General features: G+C 36.3%; 1 protein-coding gene across 1 annotated transcript in view; it reads left to right on the top strand.

Moving 5' to 3' along the window:
- WDR72 (WD repeat domain 72) overlaps positions 1-23,708 on the top strand; it is a 355,433-nt gene that overhangs the window by 183,014 nt on the left and 148,711 nt on the right. The window contains exons 14-15 of the mRNA XM_004377681.3: positions 16,541-17,352; positions 20,202-20,290. Of these exons, the coding sequence (XP_004377738.1) occupies positions 16,541-17,352; positions 20,202-20,290 (901 nt within the window). The remainder of the gene's footprint in view (positions 1-16,540; positions 17,353-20,201; positions 20,291-23,708) is intronic.

Below are 23,708 nucleotides of genomic sequence, written 5' to 3'. Positions count from 1 at the left end.
ATCTGCAAAAAAGTGAAACAAGACCCATACCTCACACCATGCACAAAAACTAACTCAAAATGGATAAAAGACCTAAATATAAAATGGAAAACAATAAAGATCATGGAAGAAAAAATAGGGACAATCCTAGGAGCTCTAATACATGGCATAAACAGATATACAAATCATAAGTAACAATTCACAAGCACCCGAAGAGAGACTAGATAACTGGGAGCTCCTAAAAATCAAACACTTATGATCATTAAAAGACTTCACCAAAAGAGTCAAAAGACAGCCTAAAGACTGGGAAAAAATTTTTGGCTACAACAAATCTGATCAGCGTCTAATCTCTAAAATCTACAAGACACTGCCCTACCTCAACAACAGAAAGACAAATAACCCAATTAAAAAGTGGGCAAAGGATATGAACAGGCACTTCACCAAAAAGACATACAGACGGCTAACAGACACATGAAGAAATGCTGAGGATCATTAGCCATTAGAGAAATGCAAATCAAAACTGCAATGAGGTATCTCACCCCAACAAGGCTAGCGTTAATACAAAAAACACAAAATAATAAATGCTGGAGAGGTTGTGGAGAGACTGGAACACTTATACACTGTTGGTGAGAATGTAAAATGGTAAAGCCACTTTGGAAATCGATTTGGTGCTTCCTTAAAAAGCTAGAAATAGAAGTACCATAGGATCCAGCAATCCCGCTCCTTGAAATACCAGTGACTGCCATGATTGGGAACACAATACAGAGTCCCTGATGGAGCAGGTGAAGAGTAGGGTGCAGAACTCAAATTGTAGTAAAAAGACCAGACTTAATTGTCTGACAGAATGGAGGAACCCCAGAAAGCATGGCCCCCAGACTCTGTCCACCCAGAACTAAAACAATTCCAGGGGCTAACTCTTCAGACAAAGATTAGACTGGACTGTGGGACATAAAATTATACTCATGAAGTGTGTTCTTCTCAGCTCAAGTAGATACATGAAACTAAATGGGCAACTTCTGTCTGGAGGTGAGATGATAAGCAGAGAGCATTAGTAGCTGGTTGAATGGACACGGGAAATCGTGTGGAAAGGAGGAGTATGCTGTCAGTATGGGGAGAGCAGTTAGGGTCACATAACAATGTATGTATAAATTTTTGTATGAGAGTCTAACTTGAAATGTAAACTTTCACTTAAACTACAAGAATAAAAAAATAAATAAAAAAAGAAAGAAATACATGAATCCTGCCCTCAGGTAGCTCACATCAAAAGATATAGTTCCTCGATTTAAGAAACTTCACTCCTGGGATCCCTGGTGGTGCACTGGTTAAAGCACTGGACTGCTAACCAGAAGGTTGGTGGCTTGAAACCAGCAGTGGCTCTGTGGGAGAAAGATGGGGCAGTCTGCTTCTGTAAAAATGTATAGCCTTGGAAACCCTATGGGGTCACTATGAGTCGAAATCGACTCGATGTCAGTGGGTTACTCCTTGCGAAGATTAAATTTTTACATGTAAAATAATTTCTGTGAGTAAATGTGTGACATGGAAAATAATTGTTAAAAGTTGAGAGAAGAGAGAGAGAATATGGGCTGAAGTGGGCAAGGTTGGAGCAATATAAAACCAAGCAAACCTGTTACTGTCGAGTCAATTCCAACTCATAGTGACCCTATAGGACAGAGTATAACTGCCCCATAGAGTTTCCAAGGAGCACCTGTTGGATTTGAACTGCTGACCTTTTGGTTAACAGCTGTAGCTCTTAATCACTATGCCACCAGGGTTTCCTGGAGCAATATAGAAAGTAGAATTTGGGTATAACCTGAGAAGAGGGAAAGGGTATGGAAATGAATCAAGCATGTAGGGGATCAGTCACAAGGGGAGTGTGACCAAAAGAAAGAGGGGTAGCGAAGTGAGGAAAGAGAAAAGGACTCGACCAGAAATTTAGATAAACGAACCTAATGAATTTGTGAGTTCGGACTTAATTCTAGAGGCACTTGGGAGCTTTTGAGAATATAAAAGTAATGTGCTCCAAGCCCTTTTTTTAAAACATAGATTACCAGTGCTTTGCAGACTGGGTTTGTGGTAAGCAACAAGTAAAGATGTTCTGGGAAAAGTCACATTAAAGGATAAAGATCCCCAGACTCAAACGGTGAAAATGGTGAAAAGAAATGCTGTGCAAAGGAAATGTTTTCACTTGCATAGGGAGATCTCAGATCTTTGTGTTAATACATTTTTATTTCTCTTCAGGTATGAGACCATCTTCCCTGAATAAAACTAATGGGGAATGAAAAATAAAAATAGAATTAATACACCATGCCACACCATGAGTGAAGCTCAGAAACATTTTGCTAAGTGAAACAAGCCAGAGGCCAAAGTCCTCATATTATATAATTCCATTTATATCAAATGTCCAGGTTGCCTTGGGCTGGGAGTAGAAATGAAGAGTAACAGCAAATGTGCACAAGGATCTTTTTGGAGTGATGGAAATGATCTGAAATGAATTGTAGTGATGTGTGTAAAACTGTGTGAATTTACTTAAAATCATTGAATTGTCACTTACAAAGGATGAATTTTATGGTATGCAAATGATGCTTCAGTAGCCCAAAACCGAAACCCACTGCCCTAGAGTCCATTCTGACTCATAGTGACCCTCAAAGACAGAGTAGAACTGCCCCATAGGGTTTCCAAGGCTGTGATCTTTATGGAAGCAGACTGCCACATCTTTCTCTCACGGAGTGGCTGGTGGGTTTGAACCACCAACCTTTTGGTTACACAGCCGAGTGCTTTAACCACTGCACCACTAGGGCTCCATACTTCAATAAAGGCATTTAAAAAATAAAACTGATAGGGGTTGTTAAAACATGAGTTTGAGTTAGAATGACTTGGATTTGAATCTTGGCTCTACCAGTTGTTACTTGTGTGACTGTAGATAAGTACAGAAGACTGTCTCAATATCCTTCCTCCTCTATCAAATAGAGCCAACAATATTTACTCCATTGTAATTTTCTAAGGATTATTGACAAAATTTACCTTAGGTTTAGTTTTGAGCATAATAAACTTTCATATGGTGGCTTCTAAAAATATAGTAATTTAATGAAGATTAGACAGTTGACTTAAAATTGTTTGATTTCAAATTGCATTTATATGCAATTTGTAATACTATTGGTAATATGTTTGTGATTTAAAAGCTATAGAGAATGTTGTAACAGGTCTAATTGGGAGTATTGGCTTCTCCAGATTGAATTTAACTTAAATATTTTTAAGTTTCAATATAGTTATTTTGGATATTCATTTTAAAGATTTATTTGGATATTTAATTTAGAAGATTATTTTGCCTTTTCTATGAAACATTTATTTTGTAATTAATTGTGCTTTGGTGTGGTAGGTCATGTTGACTGCCATTTTATTCAAGCATTTTTAACTCAAATCTAGGACTCCATTGTTGACAGTAAAGTAGACTTAACTGGAATGTTGGCAGTGAAAATTTTATTGAAAACACTTTATTAAAAATTGAATGACTCACCACTATATTTGAGACTTCAATAAAAGTTTTATACAGAATAAGTAACAGTAAAGTTTAACTTAAAGCTGGACTGTATCAGTGGATGCATTGAAGCAGTAAAAGACAAACAAGTCAACCTGAAGATGAATTGTATTCCCAAAGTTTGTCAGTAAATTGCTTGCAGCTTCAATTGCGTCTTCCCTAAGAAACAATGACATCAAGGATGCTTGGTTTCTAGGCCAGCTCACTAAAGCTCCTTTAGCTCATGATGTAAATGACATGTGCTATTAGGAGCATTTTGAACTTTACCAAAAATCACCCCTTTTCGTGATTTTGTAAGATTTATTCTAAGCTCCCACCCAAGGATAATAGGAAGTTCCAGGGTCTTTCTATCTGTATGGGTGTAGGGCTTTAGATGATTAGGTAAAGTACCACCCCCCCCCCAAAAAAAAAAAAAACCAAACCTGTTGCTGTAAATTTAGACTCATAAAATGGCCCCAAGCATCATTATTTTCATAGGTGAAGGGATCTCCCTAGGTTTGCTCCGTAAACTGAGTTGTTCTGAGTTGAAAAATAGTCTTTACAAGCTGTTGAGCTCCCAATTTTTGTCTTTCAGTTAAAATGGCATGAGAGCTAGTCCTCTTGGCCGTACCAGCTAAGGTACTAGGGTGATAAACCCAGTGCTCTTTCATTGAGACCTACTTAAACTGATCTACTCTAGCCGGTATCCAAGTTTCTCACTCTGGCTCATGGAGGGTGGGAAATGGTAGAAGATAAAGAGGGCTTTATTCCAGAAAGATTGCCACCTTCAGCATTTTCTCCTGTCACCTCATGATACCAGTAGAAGGACTGGGAAGCAGAGCTTCAATTAGCACTGCCTCATTCTACCTCATTGCTGCTACTGGTTCATTTCTAGAGAAAACATTTTTTCATGTGTTTTCTGGTTGTCATGTATTTCACTTTTCTCTTTGTGATCAGTTTGTTAATCTCTGTTGGTTTTATTGTTGCCTCTATCTACTTTTTCAAGTCTCCCGTTCCAGAATGAGGCCTGGATTATACTGGCACTGGGTATATATCTGTATAGTGAATGGAATAGCTTGTGGCTTGATTCAGTTACAAGTGACATTAGAATTTTTCTAGGTCCTCTACCCCTATAAGTCTAACATTAACTCCAGGAGCTTAACTCCCAAGCCCGACTGCCCCTTATAGACCTCCTGCTAAGGAGGCCTGTGACATCTGCCCCACTCAGCATTTTGTATTTTTGTTTCATTTCGGTCATCAGAGATGTTTATTTTTTGAGCTTGGGCAAGCCTTTTTGAGTTTCTTTTTTGAAAATACTTCATCAGTTGTTGGTATGCATTTGGATAAAATAAGTTGTTACAATGTCTAAATATTACCATTGTGACTAGAAGTCAACCTACTATATTTTCAAAACCTCTAAGATTTGTTAAGTTGCCATAACACAAAAGTAGTTATTTGAAACTTTTAGCTGCAAAATTATAGGCGGGTACTGTATTTTTTTTTTTTTTTTAATCTGGGTCTCATGTTTTCTCTTTTTGTTTTTGATGGCATACATTTTGAAAATAACTTCTTATAAATTAAATTACAAATTCACTGACATTATAATTTTTTTTTCTCAGAAAGTTGTGTACCTCAAGAAATTACTTTAGCTTTTCTGTAAAATTTGAGGTATAGGTCAATCATCTAATAATTTCTCAATGACATTGTTTAATACATGGATATTACAATGTTTATTCTATCATCAGTGCCATTGTTCACTTGAAAAACTTTTATTGTTATCAAGATTTTGATTTAAATACTTTCCCTTGAGTATAGATACATTCTTTAAAATTCCTTATTTTCCCCCTTGCATAAACCACACTTCTATCATCTGTGACTTCCAGTTTTCATTTATTCAAAATAAAGAAAGGATTTAGAAATTTGCAGAGTAACCAGAGTATACAATCTTTGTATATTTTTACAATTTTTCCCCCAATCCATTGCAATTGCCTCATCCCCCTAATTTGGCAGCAATTTTTATAGTGATTCATCATCATGAGGTCTTTATAGATCACTAAGCTTCATTTTTTTAGGAACTGAGTTTTTAATACAGAATTCATCAATTTTTACATATCTTATTAAAATTATGTAATTAAAATTGTAAGTACACCTGGAAAAGAAGGTTTAGAAGAAAAAGAGGTAAAATTATTGGAAAGCAAATGACTCATTTGCTGTGAGCAGAAGTGCAGAAAATAGAAAGTAGTCTACCAATGATCAGAGGGATTGGAGAGTACCAATTAATCTGTTGAGTTAGTTGAATTGGTCTGTTAAGAAGTGTAAAAAAGAATTCTATTTTTAACTTAGAAAAGAAATTAGTTATTAAAATAATTCTGCTTTTTAAATATTTAACCAAATTTAGGTTATAGTTGCAATTATACTCTCATTCTTTAAATGACTAAAGAATGAATCAAGGGAGTTTTGTTTTGTGTATTTTTTTCCAGTTAAATTGTATAATACACAGTATGTCATCTTTTACTTCCTGTTTGAGTTTCAAGGAATAATAGTTATAAAAGTATTTGATGGATAATTAAGCTTTTGGCAGTCTCTCTTAAACATTTTATATTAAAATATTTTTCATTTGAAGCCTCTGAGTTAATTTTCTCTTCTTCAGTTGTTAATTGGTCTTACTCTGCCAGATTCTCATTTGCCAGTGGCATTGGATGTGACTCAGATATTTCTTCCATCTCACTGTCAGGGACTTAGTAAAATCTGGTATCTTTATGTTTGCAATCCAGTTTTTAATTGAATTACATCATCTGATAATCAGCCAGAGATTGACTAACGAATGGGAATGGGTCTTTAAGTGTTTGGAAGAGTGTTTGGAAGTGATCAATTGATCAGTGAATATTGTCATGTAATGATGACTTTCTCTTCCTGTACATCTCAGTGAATATGGTGTCTCATAAAATGAACACTATGATAATGAGGACCCCTTGTTTATCTTAGAAATAATAAGGAAGAAACATTATTCCATTCTTTCAAGAATTTAAGTGAGTGCTGTCCTCTGTAGAATAAAAAACAAAACCAAACAAAAAACCACACACACACACAGATGTGGGAATCCCTGGCTTGGGCAACTTTGAACAAGTCACTTCACTTCAGTAGCTCTCACTTTCCCTTAATTTTAAGGGGAAGGAGTTAAATTATATATTTATAAAATCTTCTTGCTCTGACATGACTAATTATCTAAAATGTTTTAGCAGCTATTGTCTGTATGTAATTTCACTTAGTATTTTAATATTTGTATTATTATTGCAAAAAGTCACCAAAGAAAAAAGGTGAGGATATTCTTTGTTTGTTTGTTTTTATTGTGGTCAAATATATAGGACAAAAAGTTTGCCATTTTATCATAGCTTTTATATTTAATTGTTTTATACAAGGAAAGTTTTAAGCATCAGTTTTACCGAATGTCTTTTGTGGTTGTGGTAGGTTGAATGGGTCAAATCCTTTTATAACAAACTAAGTGGGGAATCCAATATTTTTTGAGAATGAAGTTTCTTCAGAACCTGTTATTAGAAAGTGTATTTCCACCTTCAAAGGCGAGGGGTTAAACTAGTCTTGTTTAACCATTTTGTCTTTCTAGTCAGGCAGAAGAGACAGAAGCTGAACACAGTAGGATGAAGGAAAAAGAAAATAAATGAATAGCCATTTTTTTTGGATGAAGGTGTTAGACTTACACTTTCAGAGATATTACTTGTTATCCGAACTTTTGAGTCTGTTTTTTTCTTCTTTTTGTATGCACACTAGGTTGTTGAGACCTTGAATTCTATGTTGTTCATTCTAGTTGTTTTCGTCATTTATTCTAGGAAAATGGCAAAAGTAGTAGAGGAAGAATTTTTGCCTGCTGGCCATCTGGGATTTCACTTGCAGAGTTTCTGACTCAGTAGCTTTTCCCAAAGTTTATATACTTCAGACAAAGAGCTCATCTCTGCTTACCTCTTCCTACTCCCACCCCTGCTGTGTAGAGCAGTCACATGCAGGTATATCAGTACTGTTACTCCCCAGTCCCACCTGAGTACAGGGTTGGAGTGGATAACTGTCCTTTAGCACTGCCCCATTACAGCCCTGATAGCAAACAACACTTCCTCTCTTGCCTCAGCCTGAAATTTCATGGAATAGGACTAAATAAAAATGATGCAAAATTGGAGAAAATACCGGCACCTTCTCTCTGTATGCAAAGTCTGGAAAGCACTTTTGGGGGAGATTCCCTGTCAGGCAATCAGACAACATTCTATAAACAACACCTGAACTAATAACTGAAAATTTATGTTTAGTCCACACATTTCTGCGGTTACAAGACTGAATGAAATACTTTTTGTATTTACTTGCTTGTGCTAGGCTTTTTTTTAATTGTAACCAGATCGGTGAATGTTTCCAAAATACTTTTATTATAATGATGTCTTAAATATACTTTATCACTCCAGATATCACTCAAAATATTTATATTTTGGCATAACATTATTCAGCCATGACAGTGTGCTACTTTTAATAGAATTATTGTTATATATAATGCAATTTATAAATAAGGTTAAGATTTACTATAGCCTTTGCGTCACATTATTTAATATCGTATTCTCCCTGTCTATAACACATAAAACCCCAGAAATTACTATATAGACATTTATTGTTATTTTTCCTAAGTTACTTATACCTAAATAATGGCAATTATTGTTTCCAAGGCCCTTTGGTAATACAATCTTAAAAATACACTCCTTATATTTTAAAGAATTAAAATATTTCAAACAGTGACACACTAAAATTATAATATTTAATCATTCTAGTACATTAAAACATAACAATGGTTTATGCTTATAATCAAATTGACTTATTTCCAAATGGAAACCAACTTTATTATAAATATATTTGGAATAATATGTATTATTTAAAAATGATTTAAAATACCTAGTTACTCCTGAAGCTAAAGGTGATTATATTAAGGATGGAAATCTATGTTGTTTGTTTACAGCAGTGCAGTAGGCCCATTGTGGCTGTATGGATCATGAAATAAGGAGACCAGAGAATGTATCATATTGCTAAAAGCATTGTTGATTTTGCTTGGCCCACTAATTGGGAGGCCTGGACTCTGTGACAATAGAAGATTATAGCTTTGGGGAACTGGAGATACTTTCAGCCTCCTTGGTTAATCAGTCATCTAGAGGAAAAAACCACAGTTATAGTTTGTGAATAGGTGATGTCTTTTTGCTTAAATACCTCTTGAAGGGTCATAAATGCTCTTGGAATAAATTTGAAACTCAACAGAATTTACAAGGCTGTATGTAATCAGGCTCTTGTGTCTCCTGTCTGGCTCATCTCTCTCAGACCCATACCCTACCTTCCAGTCTTACTACAGTTTTCACAGTTTGTGCTATATACTTTCTTATCCCTCTTCCAGAGCCCTGGTGGGTGCAGTGGTTAAGAGCTCGGCTGCTAACCAAAAGGTCAGCAGTTCATATCCACCATCTGCTCCTTGGAAACCCTATGGGGCAGTTCTACTCTGTCTTATAGGGTCACTATGAGTCAGAATCGACTCGATGGTACACAACAACAACAACATCCCTCTTCCAGCCATCACGCCAGGGGTCTTCTCATACTCTTCCCTTAGCCTGGAATACTCCGCCTTGCACTATTGCTTAGTGCTCTTCTCCTTAATCATGCAGATCTCAGTTTTGTTTTTACTTCTTAGACTCCTTCTTGAGCCTTTGAAGGCTGACTGTGGGGTGCCTGCTTCACATCCTCATAATTTTCTATATTTGTCCCTACATCGCCCTTTTCCAGTCTGTGTGGTTATTGCCTGCTCCTGTCTCTCTCCCTGCCAAGTAATGAGGGGAGGGGAGAGAGATGGATTAGTCCAAGTGCTGGTTCCTTTTCCCTACTGTGTGGCCAGTTACTCACACAACCCCTTAGTGGACACTCAGCAAGGACCTCTTGAATGAATGCTGACTGCATGAAGACCAGGGATAAACCCAAAGAGTGGAAATGGGAATGGTGACCTTTAAGAACATGAAATAGCATCTGAATTAACAGGAGATGGTACTCAGTATTTTTAAGACTCTTGATAACGTATTGTCACAATTAATTTGTAAAAGGTTATGGCCGTCTAAATCCCATGTGAGAGTCTTTGTTGAAATGTGCACTCAACAGCACTCTACATTTTGCTTGTTTGTAATTTTGCAAAAACTTTAGCAAGTTTAAGTGATCAAAACCAGGTATAGTATATAAATTTTTACACTTGCTTTCCTTTTATTGAGACAAAATCATTTTTTTTAAATGGCTTAAAAGCTATTCCCCTTTATGATTTTTTAAAATCTCCTTTGCTCATTTTATCTTTTGAAATATTTGTATTTTGCTAAGTAATTTGTGAGTTCCTTATATATTTAAAATATTTATCTTGTAGATTTTTTCCTTATACTTTTGAGTTTAATCTGATTAATGCTTTTTTTGGAGGTACTTGTTAAAAACATTTTTATAGCCATATCTATCATTGACATTTTCTTTGGCAATCTTGTTACTTTTTTAAAAGAGCTTTCATTTAGTATGATAAATATATGCTATTGTAGAAATTTACAAAATAGATATAATCAAAGGGGGGAGTTATGATCTCTGAGTATTTTTAGGTTTGGTTTGCACAGGTGATCAGAGGCAATATCCCGGTCCCGTGCATGATGGGAAGTTGGATTAGAGACCACTGCATGCATCCTTTATCCCCTAGGAGCTGTATATTCAAGGTGAGGGATATATTGTACAAAGGGAGATAATAAAGATATTTGTCTTTGTTGGCCTTAGCCCAAGATGGATGTGGGAAATAGTTCTGCCTGAGAATTTATAGCCAGAAACCGAACTTCACACAGTTTAGGGATCAGAATTCATACTGCCTGCAAGGACTGAAAAACTTTTTTTCAAACACAATATTTGTCAATTCAACATTTTTCTCATCTACAATTTAGTGATATCAATTACATTAATCATGTTGAGCATAATTATTGCCAAATTTAGGAGGGAAAAACTTTAAAGTAGAAATTTTTGTTAAAAAGGGCCTTTGTCTTTCATACCCCTCAGCATCTGGCAGCCACAGCAAAAATCTTCTCTGGAATAATGCGTCTTCTACCCTAAACCAAACTGAACCCATTGCCCTCGAGTCAATTGCAACTCATAGCGATCCTATAGGACAGAGTAGAACTGCCTCATAGGGTTTCCAAAGCTGCAAATCTTTACAGAAGCACACTGCCACATCTTTCTCCCACAGAGCCTGGTGGGTTTGAACCACTGACCTTTCATGTAGCAGCTGAACGCTTAACCATTGCACCACCAGGGCTCCTTTATCTTCTACCCTACTTCAAAGAATTCTCTCCTGACAAAGTTTCTTACCCACACTCACACCCACACTCACACACCACCCTCCCCCCCACAATGACAAAATATATAAAGAAATAAGAAAGCATCAGCAAAACAACAAATAGCAGTCATACCTAAAAAGATTTCAGATATTGTAATTATAGATAACAGAATTCAAAATAAATACAGTTAAAAATATAGAAGGGTATAAAAATATGATCAAATAAACAAAGGGTATAAAAATATGATAAAATAGATAAAGGACTAGGAAAACAAGCATTTGCTTTTTTTTAAAGGATAATTTTGCTTTTTTTAAAATAGAACTTCCAGAAATGGAAAATACAAAAATAAAAATTAGAAACCCAATGGGTAAGTTAATTTGCATATTAGAGACAGGCAAAAAAAAACCTGGCAAACTAAAAGACAAATCCTGAAGAGATTACCCAGCATATGGCACAAGGAGATGGGAAGGGGATTGAGAGTCTGACAAATAGCTAATCAGATTCCATAAGGAAATAAGACAATGGAGGAGAGACAGTATTCCAAAAGATAAAGCCATGAACCTCACAAAATTAATGAGAGATGGAAATATTAAGACACATCGTAGGATTGGGGAAAAACATCAACACCTAGGAAAATCATAGTGAAGCTGCAGGATATTAAAGACAAAAAGATCTAAAAAGCAGCAGAGAAAAGACAGATGGAGTGGCAGACTGCCAGCTGCCTTCTCAGCTGCATCAAAGGAAGCCAGAAAACTGTAGACTGATATCTTCCAAAATGCTGTGAGAAAGTAAGTCAAGTTAAAATTGTAGACTCAGCAAAACTGTCTTTCAAGAAAAACATAACTCCTTTGAGAGTATCAACAGAGTCAAAAGTTGATTATTTGAAAAGAATATCAAAATTGACAAATTCTAGCAAGAAAAAAAAGGCAGCAAATATCAGAAATGAAAAAGAACCTATAGATGCAAATAATATAAACATCTTTTTAAACAATTATGAAACTGTCTATCTTAGTTATCTAGTGCTGCTGTAACAGAAATACCACAGATGGGTGGCTTTAATAAATAGAAATTAATTTTCTCATGGTTTGGGAGGCTTGTTGTTTGGTACTGTTGAGTCAGTTCCAACTCATAGCGACTCCATGACTGCCAGGTCTTGCGCCATCCTTATTATTATGCTTGAGCCCATTGTTGCAGCCACTGTGTCAATCCATCTTGTTGAGTGTCTTCCTCTTTTTCAATGACCCTCCGCTTTCCCAAACATGATATCCTTCTCCAGGGACTGGTCACTCCTGATAACATGTCCAAAGTATGTGAGATGAAGTCTCATCATCCTTGCTTCTAATGAGCATTCTGGCTGTACTTCTTCCAAGACAAACTTGATTGTTCTTCTGGCAGTCCATGGTATATTTATTCTTTGCCAACACCATAATTCAAAGACATCATTTCTTCAGTGTTCCTTATTCATTGTCCAGCTTTCATATCCATATGAAGCAATTGAAAACACTATGGCTTGGGTCAGGCACATCTTAGTCCTTAAAGTGGCATCTTTGCTTTTGAACACTTTAAAGAGGTGTTTTGTAGCAGACTTGCCCATTGCAAAGTGTCCTTTGATTTCTTCACTGCTGCTTCTATGGGCATTGATTGTGGATCCAAGTAAAATGAAATCTTTGACTATTTCAATATTTTCTCCGTTTATCATGATGTTGCTTAGTAGTCCAGTTGTGAGGATTTTTGTTTTCTTTATGGTGAGGTGTAATCCATAATGAAGGCTGTGGTCTTTGATCTTCATTGGTAAGTCCTTCAAGTCCTCTTCACTTTCGGTGAGCAAGGTTGTGTCATCTGCATAATGCAGGCTGTTGATGAGTCTTCCTCCAATCCTGATGCCACATTCTTCTTCATATAGTCCAGCTTCTTGTGTTATTTGCTCAACATACAGATTGAATAATTATGGTGAAAGGACACAACCCTGATGCACACCTCTCTTGACTAAACCATGCAGTATCCCCTTGTGTGTTTGAACGACTGCCTCTTGGTCTATGTACAGGTTTCTCATGAGCATAATTAAGTGTCCTGAAATTCCCATTCTTCATAATGTTATCCATAATTTGTTATGGTCCATACAGTTGAATGCCTTTGCATAGTCAGTAAAACACAGGTAAACATCTTTCTGTTATTCTCTGCATTCAGCCAGGATCCATCTGACATCAGCAATGATATTCCTTGTTCCCTGTCCTCTTCTGAATCTGGCTTGAATTCCTGGCAGTTCTCTGTCAATGAACTGCTGCAACCATTTTTGAATTATCTTCAGGAAAATTCTACTTGTGTGTGATATTAATGATATTGTTCGATAATTTCTGCATTCTGTTGGATGACCTTTCTTTGGAATGGGCACAAATATGGATGTCTTCCAGTCTGTTGGTCAGGTAGCTGTCTTCCAAATTTATTGGCATAGATGAGTGGCCACCTCCACCGCCACATTCGTTTGTTGAAACATATTAGTTGATAGTCCATCAATTCCTCGAGCCTTGTTTTTTGCCAGTGTCTTCAGTGCAGCTTGGACTTTTTCCTTCAGTACCATCAGTTCTTGATCATATGCTTCCTCCTGAAATGCTTGAACGTTGACCAATTCTTTTTGGTACAGTGATTGTATATTCCTTCTATCTTCTTTTGATGCTTTCTGTGTCATTCAATGTTTTTCCCATAGAATCCTTCAAAAGTGGAAATCAACACTTGAATTTTTTTCTTCAATTCTTTCAGCTTCAGCAATGCTGAGTGTGTTCTTCCCTATAGTTTTTTTTTTTCTTTTTGAAATAGTAATCCTGAAAATAATGTAAATGTCCATTTAAAAGCAGTGGATAAATAACTGTAGTTTTCCTATAGTGCAATACTTTATAGTAGTGAAAATGAAAGAAGTACAGTAATAAGCATTCACCAATATGAACCTTGTATGTGTAATATTCAGTATAAATAAAGGTAAATTAAGAAAAATTACGAACAATAATATTAAATAGGTCAAAAATTAAATAGGTTAATTATACACGTATTCAAGGTTAAGTCATCAATGACAGCAAAGAAATCATAAACATGAAATTCAGAATATTGGTTACTTCTGACAGTAAGTGGGAGTATGGAATCGGGGTGAGTTCTACTCTTTAACCCGGATGGGGGCACTTTGCTAATATTTCTTATACATTCCATTTATATAATTTATTTATTATGAAATATAGAAAAGTACACTGAACAAAAACATACAACTCACTGAATTGTCACAAAGCAAATACCTGCCTAACCACCACACAGATCAAGAAATAAAGTACGCTAATATCCCAGAAACTACATCCTTTCTGTCCTCCGAATGTAATGACTATCGTTTCATTTCATTAGGGAACTCCAGTGGCACAATGGTTAAGTGCTCAGCTAATAACTGAAATGTTGGTGGTTCAAACCCACCAGCTGCGCTGCGAAAGAACAGACCTGGTGATCTGCCCCTGTAAAGATTACAGCCTAGGAAACCCTATGGGGCAGTTCTACTCTGTCTCATGGGGTTGCTATGAGTGAAAATTGACTGAACAGCACACAAGAACAGTAGTTTATTATCTATACATGCATCTCTATCTCTATTGTTTTCTGCTGTTTTTGAAATCGACATAAATTAAATCATACAGAATTAATTTCTTTGTGTTTGGCTTCTTTTATCAACATTATGTTTGTTAAATTCATGCATATGGTGGCATATTGCTATAGTTTTTCATTTTTACTACTATATATTATTCTATTGTATGGATATATTGCAATTTCTTTATCCATTCTATTATTCATGGACATTTAAGTTGTTTCTAGTTTGGAGTAATTATAAATAATGTTTCTATATAGTTTTTTCCATGTTTCTTGGTGCATATGTGCACATATTTCCATCATATACATAGATAATTCCAAACAGTCCAAATATATGGTTTATACATTATTGTGTATGTATTAAACATTACATAATAAAATAATGTAAAAAATTTTCTTTGCTAAATTAATATGTAATAGTGTTATATTAATTTTATTTTGATTACTAGTGGTGATAAACATTTTTCATATTTTAATTTGAATATTATTATTTGTGAATTGCTGTTGATGCTTTGTCCATTTTTCAATCTGAATGATACTTTTTTATTATTGATTTGCAAAAATTGTTTATTTAATAATTACATTAACCCTTGTACTATCTTATTGGTGGAAAAGTGTGTTTTCCACATTTTATTCCCCATTTTGTGGTTTACCTTTTCAAAATTCCAATGGTTTGTTTTTTAAACTTTGTTTTTTAATGATTGTAAATAAATATATTATCACTGCAAAAAATTTTAGAGCTGTGCCCCTCCCAAAAATCCCCAAGATATAAATAAAGATCATTTCAATTCCCTCTTTCCAATTAACTGCGATATTTTTGTGTGTGTCCTTTGTGACCTCTTACATGTAAATGTATGTGTGTGTGTGTATGGAAAAGTATCTATATATTCATACACACAAAGTTTTACAAAAATATTATTTTTTATATTTAATAGCGCATTTTTTTCCTTCCAATAAAAATTTTTAAGTATTTGTATGGTATTCCATTGTTTAAATATACTAATCATTCTTTCAATAAATATTTATTGAGCACCTAACAGTGCTGTTGGAATCCCTGAATGGCACAAACAACTAAGAGCTCTACTACTAACCCACAGGCACCTCAAAATAAAGGCGCTGCAATCTGCTTCCGAAAGGTCATAGCCTTGAAAACCCTAGGAGTGCAGTTCTATTCTGCAGTATACGGAGTTGCTATGAGTGAGAATCGACTTGATGGCACCTGGTTTGGTTTTCATTAATGCTGTAGAGCAGCATCATTTTCTAGGCACTGGAAATAGAGCAATGTGCAAAACACTCAGAGCTCCTGTCAAAGTGGAGTGTGAATGCTAGTGGTGAAAACATAGAGTAAACAAATAAATGTTTCATTTAATGTATCCATAAAAGGAAGAAAAAAATGGCAAGGAAGAAGATAGTAATGGGTTGAGGTGAAGGGATAGGGTACCCAAAGAAGGCCTAATGAATGAACGAGCAGGGACATAGTTGAAGTGTGGGAGCCCATCATGCCAATATTTAGGGCAAAGTCATTTTAGGCAGAGAAAGAACAAATCCAAGTCTACTAGATAAGCTTTTGTTTTTTTTTTTAGCAATCTGATGTTGATTAGCATTTAAGTTACTTCCAATTATTTAAAACTGTATACAAATTTGGGAAGACCATCCCTGTTAAAATTCTAAGTCCTTGCAGGTGTTCTGTTATTCGCTTTAATTTCAAACCTACTTTTTCATTTTTCCATTTAAGAGTTTTAATAATAGAAATATGTGCGGGTTTATGTCAAAGGATGTTAATCTGATGCCACATAACTTCAGAAGCCTAACTCATGTATTTTAGAGGAATAATACAAAAGTGTTTCAGGAAGAAAAAAGTTTTCAAGGAATGTTAGAGTGTAGAATGTTTAATTTAGAGGCAAGTTTTTAAAGATGAGACAAAAAATTTGAAGTAACTTGCCTTATATTTTCTGCTACTTAATACTTACCTTTTATGCTACTTTAATATTATGGAAATTCTAAGACAATAACTTAAAGAAAGAATTTTGACACATGTATATTTTTTAATTTCTCTTAGGTTGCTAATGCCAAGTCTTTCTCAGGGCCTTTTTGTGTCTTACCTGTGAAGACAAAATGGAGAAACGCTGGCTTTCATGTTCTTCTATTTGACCTGGAAAACCTTGTTGAACTTTTGCTGCCAACCAGCGATGTTGACTCTTCCAATTCATTCTATGGTAGTGAGAACCTGAGAAGAGCCAAGAGCACAGTTGAGAAGAAGACATTGATGCTGAAAAGAAATAAAACTGCTTGTGGTCCCCTATCAGGGGAGGCACAAGCCAAGCCTTTTAGTGACAGCCCAGTCCAAGAAGATAATACCATCAAATTCTCAGAAGAAAATGATGGCATTAAAAGGCATAAGAAAATGAAGAGCTCCAGAAAGATGCACCCTAAGCCATCAAGGAAAGTTGATACCAACCTTATGATAGACACAGCTAAATTTCTCCTGTCTTGCCTTTTGCCATGGGGAGTGGATAAAGAATTAGATAATCTCTGCATTAAGCATCTCAATATTTTAAAGCTTCAGGATCCCATTTCTTTAGGATTTGCTTCAAATGAAGATCACTTCTCATTGATGCTGCCGGGTTGGGATTTATTCAATGCTGATATGAAGAAAGACTATTCAAGAGTAAATTTATTTTCCAGAAAGGTTTTGGACTTGTCAAATAAATATATAGCCACACTTCCAAACCAAGCTGGAATATCAAGAGGACTAGAAAATAGTCGTGATTCTTTTCAAGAGTCAAACACTATAGTTTATTTATTGAACAGACTATTTTTAGTTAATAAGCTAGTTAACGTGCCTTTAGAATTGGCTTGTGGAATTGACAGGTAAGACATATCTAGAGGTTTTGACTTTTATTATTTGGAACATTAAAAAAAGTACCATTATTTGCTATATTCAACTGCCTGCCTGCCTGCCTGCCTGCCTTTCTTTCTTTCTTCCTTCCTTCCTTCCTTCCTTTCTTTTTCTTTCTTTCTTTTCTTTCTTTCTTTCCAATGGTGAGTAAATATGCAATAACTCATATAGTTCAAAACACATTTAAGAAAATCTTCCTTTTAATTCTTAGGAATTGGAGAATAATTGGGCAATAAATTATTTAAAAGTCATTCGTTCAGCAAATATCCATTGCTCTCATAATATGTGCCAGGAAAGTCAGAGTGCTAGATGCTGAATGGCTGAATCAATCTCTGTCTTTCTGTTTTTCTCTCTCTCTTGCCACACACACACACACACACACACACTCACACACACACACACAAACACACACCCTTGAAATCCATTGTATTTCCTGTGAATTAAATTGTAATACAGAACATTTAAATAAATGCCTATGATGGTTTTTATTTTTTATATTTGGGGAAAAGAAAAGTTTGAAAAAATTCAGACCTCTAATAGTATCATTTATTTTGTACTTTAGAATAACTAAAATAGAAGAGACCATCCAGTAATTCATTTACAGATAATGCAGTTTAGTAATTATAATAGCTATGATTTTTTTTGCATGTTTATTATCTACTAGTCTCTCTGTAAACCCTTTATGTATATGATTTGTTTAATATGCACAGCATCATTTTGCTCATTGTATAGAAGAATATATTGAGGCTTATGGAAAGTATCAAACCCAAGGTTATTAAACTCCTCACAGGCTGACCTACAGCAGCAGACTAATTCCAGAGCCTGACTAGTTACTTACCTCTTCTCTCTTATTGTATTTACCTTCTCCCATCGCTAAAATTGGACATACTTTTTCATAGTCTAATGCTACAGGATGGAATCCAATTCACCAAGTACTTAACTAAATTTCTCCTATGTCTTTAGTGCTAGCCTGCAGAGGAAATACAAGTTTATGATTTGGGGTAGGAATTCATTCAAATGATAAGAATTGTGCATATGAAACAAGTAGAAAACACTGAAATAAAGTGAGGGAATAACAAAAGACATTTGTAGTGCAGGTAAATAGTGTAGATGGTCAGAGTTAAGAGAATAATCAGTGTAAGATGAAACTGTCAGAAGAGAGACTATTTGAGCTGCCCATTACAGTGTGGCAGATGGCTATTGATATTTCTCTTCTTTGATAAGAGCTCAGTTCAACAAGTATCTGTGCCAGGCATTGTATAATAGATAGAGTTCCCACCCTCAGCAAACCTACAGTCTGGTGGAAAGTCCAAATGGACTGTATAGGGTTCAGTGTCATGTTCCTTCCACAATACTGCTCTGTATTATGGGCCTTTCTATTATCTGTTCATTGACCCTTATAATGAGAAAACAGAGACTGGTATATTTCTGTGACTTATATACTTAATTTTCTCCTGTTTTCCTTTCTTTTGTTTATTTTAAATGTCTGGATGTTTTTTTGTTTTTTCAATTTCAGATAGACTCCCCGCAGGCAGTCCTTTACTTTTCTCTCACTAAGGAAATTACAGAGCACCCAAAGTATGGTGAAAAAATACACTTCAGCCTGGAGTCTGAAGACCTGAAATTGAATCCTAGTTTTATTGTTTAATTTGCTGTGTGACTTTGGGCTGGTCATTAGCCCCTTTTACCTTACTTTCTGCATTTACAAAATGAAGTGGCTGGAATAGGTGATTGCCAAGATTTCTTCAACTTCTTAAAAAGTTGAGCTGCTAACAAGTTATATTTATTTGTTCCCCTAATCGTGATCCTACAGAGCAGATGAGGGACTTAGTTATTGTTGTCAGAGGTTGTCATGCTGAATTTGTTCCTTATACAGAAAAGTCCAGAATATGCCTGGTGCCATTCGAGGGGCTTAAAGTTTATCAGCATTCCTTCCACTGATCTGTCATATTAACAAAATTACTCATTAAAACAAACAAATTCTAGAATAGAGGTATTAGGATTAGAGACTGCTTCTCTAACTCCGTCACCGCAGGTTTGATCTGCTGCCAGAGCTTACATGTCATTTTTTGGGTAAACAAAATAATGTGTACTGAATTTGTCACGCCTAATCCTTCCAAAGAAGCCCTGGTGGTGCAGTGGTTAACATGATTGACTGCTAACCGAAAGGTCAGAGGTTCAAAACCACTAGCAACTCTGCGGGAGAAAGATGCGGCAGTCTGCTTCTGTAGAGATTTACAGCCTTGGAAACCCTGCGGGGTTGCTATGAGTCAGAATTGACTCTAGGGCAGTGGGAATCCTTCCAACAAATTTGGTCATTTCATTGTGGTTTGAAAGTTGAAAACTTCTTGTGCGCTTAACAGCTGGGTGCACGATTTACCTGAATTTTAAGCAAGAGCTGTCTGCCTATGAGAACATCCCCCACAGTATCTGTGAGTTCATATAACTGAATCACTGTACTAGCCTTGATGGTGCCTGGGGAGAATTTTCTGGCAGATGTCAACATGTTAGGATTCATAAGTTTATTGCATTAGCTGAAAGTCACCTAAAGTAGCAAGGCCCCTTATGTACAAGTATCTCACAAAATAATTCTGGAAAACTAAGGTTCCCAGTTCAATTGGGATCAACGTTTTAGGTGGGAGCAAAGTGAGGAAATAAGATTCAAAGAAGACGTTAATGTGGAAGATATTACTAAAAAGAATGTGTTTAATTCTTAAATTTGTTAAGTTGGTCATGTGCCCAGATCTTCTGTTTAATTTCTTGAAGTATTTTTCACACTTCTTTTAACAATATCCTCTAAATCTTTTTTTTTTTTTAACAGTTCATTCAGAATGGAATCTGTTCATAATAAGATGAAAAATCCTGGGAATGATATTTCAAATATTTCAAGTTTTGGTTACTCACGAAATGGTAAGGAAGAAAGTTACAGGCACAGATATCATCCATATTTTTTTAGAAATATGAATATGAAATATGAAATAACTTGTCTTTCTATAACTGGATCTCACTCCACATTTTAGAATGACTATTTACTATTTGATTTAGTCTGTATTCATATAGTTACAGGTTTATATTCTACCTATATTTAGATATTTATGAATATTTTTATTAAATAATGTATAAGACATGTGATGGATTGGTCAAATGAGCTTTGAAATGCATCAAAGTCAAAAACTTTTCAGCAAAGGAAATATCTGTATATTAAATTAAGGTCCTTTGTGATTTATTGGGAAGTTTAGAGCATCAGGATCTTTTTACCTTGATTATTAGAGAATTTTAGAGCTATTTCAGGTTATATGGTGGTCCTTGAATTCTTCTGATTAAAAATTTGGTGTTTAGATTTTATTTTTGATGCCAAATGGCTCATCCATCCCTCAGACCTGCTCCTCCTAGTCTTCACTGTCTCGGTAATTGGCAGTTATATCTTCCAGTTGCTCAGGCCAAGGACTTTGGTGTCATTTTTTACTTTTCTCTTTCTCTCATGCTCCACAACCAATCTTTTAGTAATTATGTTAGTTCTACCTTCAGAATATATCCCAGAATTGGACTGATTTTTACCACCTACAGGACTATCCCCCTGGTGTGAGCTACCATCCTTGCCTGTATGACTACAATGGCCTCCTAACCACCTTTCTTGACTCCTTCACTCTATTCCCATCCAAGCAGCCAGAGCTGTCTATTCAAAACTAAGTCAGAACCACATTCAGTGACTTTTGTTTTACTCAGAGTAAAAGCCACAATCCTCACAAGACCTACATGATCTGGCTGCTCTTTCTATATCATCACATACCATGAGCTTCCTACTCATCCCCTGCTTCTCTCATTCCAGCTATACTGCCCTATTTCTCACTCTTACCTAAACATGGCAGGCAGGTTGTAAAGTCTTTGCACTGCTCTTCCCTCTGCCTAGAATGCTGTTTCCCCAGATATCCATATTGCTCAACCTACCCCCAGCCCCCTCTTCCTAATTCTTAAAATCTTCCTCAAATGTCATGTTCAAATGAAGGTGCTTTCCCTGCTTTCCAGAACTCCCTATCCCCTTTGCTGCTTTTTTATTCGTCATAACCTTATCACTGCCTGACATACTATCATTTTCTCGTTTGTCATTTGCCTGCTGCTACTAAACCGTAAGCTCCGTAATGGTTTGTTTTGTTTTATGACAGTTTTATCCGCTGCTTTCCCCAGTTCCTAGAACAGTGCCTGGAAGAACTTAAATAAATATTTTCTGAATTAATCAACAAGTGAATAAATAGATAAATTAGGTCAAAAGGCAATTTAAATCATTCCTCCCATTATACCTGCATATCCAGTGGGGTTGTCTAAATGGTATGTGTGAACCGGTATAGTATTGACATATAGTTGTAGATTCCAAATGAACACAAAACAAGCACTTATTGAATTTTCTTAAGTCTCTCTTTCTGTGACTAGAGCAATGGTCTTGGAGGTAGATGAGATAGATGGCTGAGATTCAAGGTCCCGCTCTGCCACTTACTGTTTAGGTAACACTGGGCAAGATTTTACGCCTTTAAAATCCCCCATTTACTACATCTTTAAAATGGAAAGAAAATACTAGACTTGATGTGGATGTTGCCCCAAAGTTGTGCAATATATGGCCTATACAATGGGATGACTAGACAGTGATACACAGCAACCTATGAAAATAAGAACTTCACAGGGCTGTTCAAAATTTGAGATATTTTAAAGTAAGGGTTTATGAATAGCTTCCAATTGCTGAGTGCCTACTATCTTCTAAGAATTATACTAATGGATTTATGTATATTATCTCAGTTAATATATAAACAACCCTGCAACTTCTGGGCAACATGGCGCTATAGTCAGAAGCACCATGCCATCCCTCCACAGCAAAGATCCAAAAAACTAAGTCAAACAGAGTCACACATCAATCCTGAAACCCTGAGCATCAAATGAAGAGATAAAGAACTCAGCCAAGCACCGAATGGAATAAGAAACTGACCGAGAACAGAGAGCGAGGAGAGATACATGCAGAGGTCCCCTATCAGCTACTGCAGCACGGATCCGCCATCTTGGACTCCTATCGGAGATCAGCGAACAAGGGGTAGGAGAAAGCAGCTTCATGGAACTTCCAGCAGGAGACAGAACAACTGGTAACCAGCGATATAGGCTTTCCCACCCCCAACCCTTCTTCACCCCAACTCGGCCTCCTCTGCTTCCTGCAGCCACAGTCTCTTAGCTGGGAAGCACCGGATTCACCCTGGTGTTGCTTGGATTCCACCCACCCACTGGCCGGCTCCCTGAGTGCCATTTGTTGGCTACTGGTGTTACATTTTTCTGCTTCTATAGCTTTCTTCCTTGCCTATCACCACCTCCCCCTCCTTTCTCTCAAATACCTGGCTCCGTGTGCCATCTTTTCTCCTTTCTGAAAGGCTGTGAAATGCCACTTGACTGTGAAACTGCTTCCTGGACCGTACCGCCACCCTGGTGGGACCCCCCAGGGCTTTTTGTTTATTTGCTCTGATTTCTTCTGTTTTGATTTGTTTGTTTGTCTGTTTTCTTTTTCTTTTTTTGGCTTGGGAACCCATTCTAGCCAGGCAGTACTGCATGACTTGGAAGCTACTCCCTTACTCTATGCAGTTGCACAGGGAAATCACTGGGGGCATTTGTTTCTTCTTTTATTTTTTTTTTTCTTTTTTCTATTTCTTTGTTTTGTTTTCTTCTCTCTCTTATTCCCTTTTTGTATTTCTTCATTCCAGTTTCTCAATTTATTCATTTTTCTCTTTTAACCCTTTTTTTTATTTTGTTTTTCCCCATTTATCAGTCTCTCATCTCTCCACTCCAATAGAAAGCTCCCTTAGCACGCTTTTTTGTTCGTGTGTATGTTATTGCCTCCTGTTCCTCTCTCTTCTCTCTCATCTTTCCCATACCCATCTTAGCTCCACACAATCACAATCTATCCCCTCCTTCCTACCTTCCTGCACCGTGTGCTAAGCATCACACACCAAGCGGCACAGGCATAGCCTACCAAGACCTGCCCTGCACTGATTCCCAGACTGCACTGTCAGCCCTAGTATGTGCCACAAACAACTTATCCCAGCAACTCCCCTTCAGCTGGACCTGCCCTGCTGTACCATACCTGAGTGACTGACCCTGCCAATTGGAGAAGGAGGTGAAAATTATCGTGCCCACAGATGACCAAACAACAAAGAACACATATCCTGCCTGTTCAGACATAACCAAATAAAACAAAAAAGTAGGACAAAACAAACAAATCTACAATCCATAAATGAGGAAAATAACTACTGAATGCCCCAAAGACAGCAGACAATATCAAAACATATACAAAAACAGG

This window comes from Trichechus manatus, unplaced genomic scaffold, assembly GCF_000243295.1.
Source record: "Trichechus manatus latirostris isolate Lorelei unplaced genomic scaffold, TriManLat1.0 scaffold00052, whole genome shotgun sequence".
NCBI classification, from domain to species: Eukaryota; Metazoa; Chordata; class Mammalia; order Sirenia; family Trichechidae; genus Trichechus; species Trichechus manatus.
Note: the sequence above shows the minus strand (reverse complement) of the source record. Positions and strands in the feature narration are given on the sequence as shown.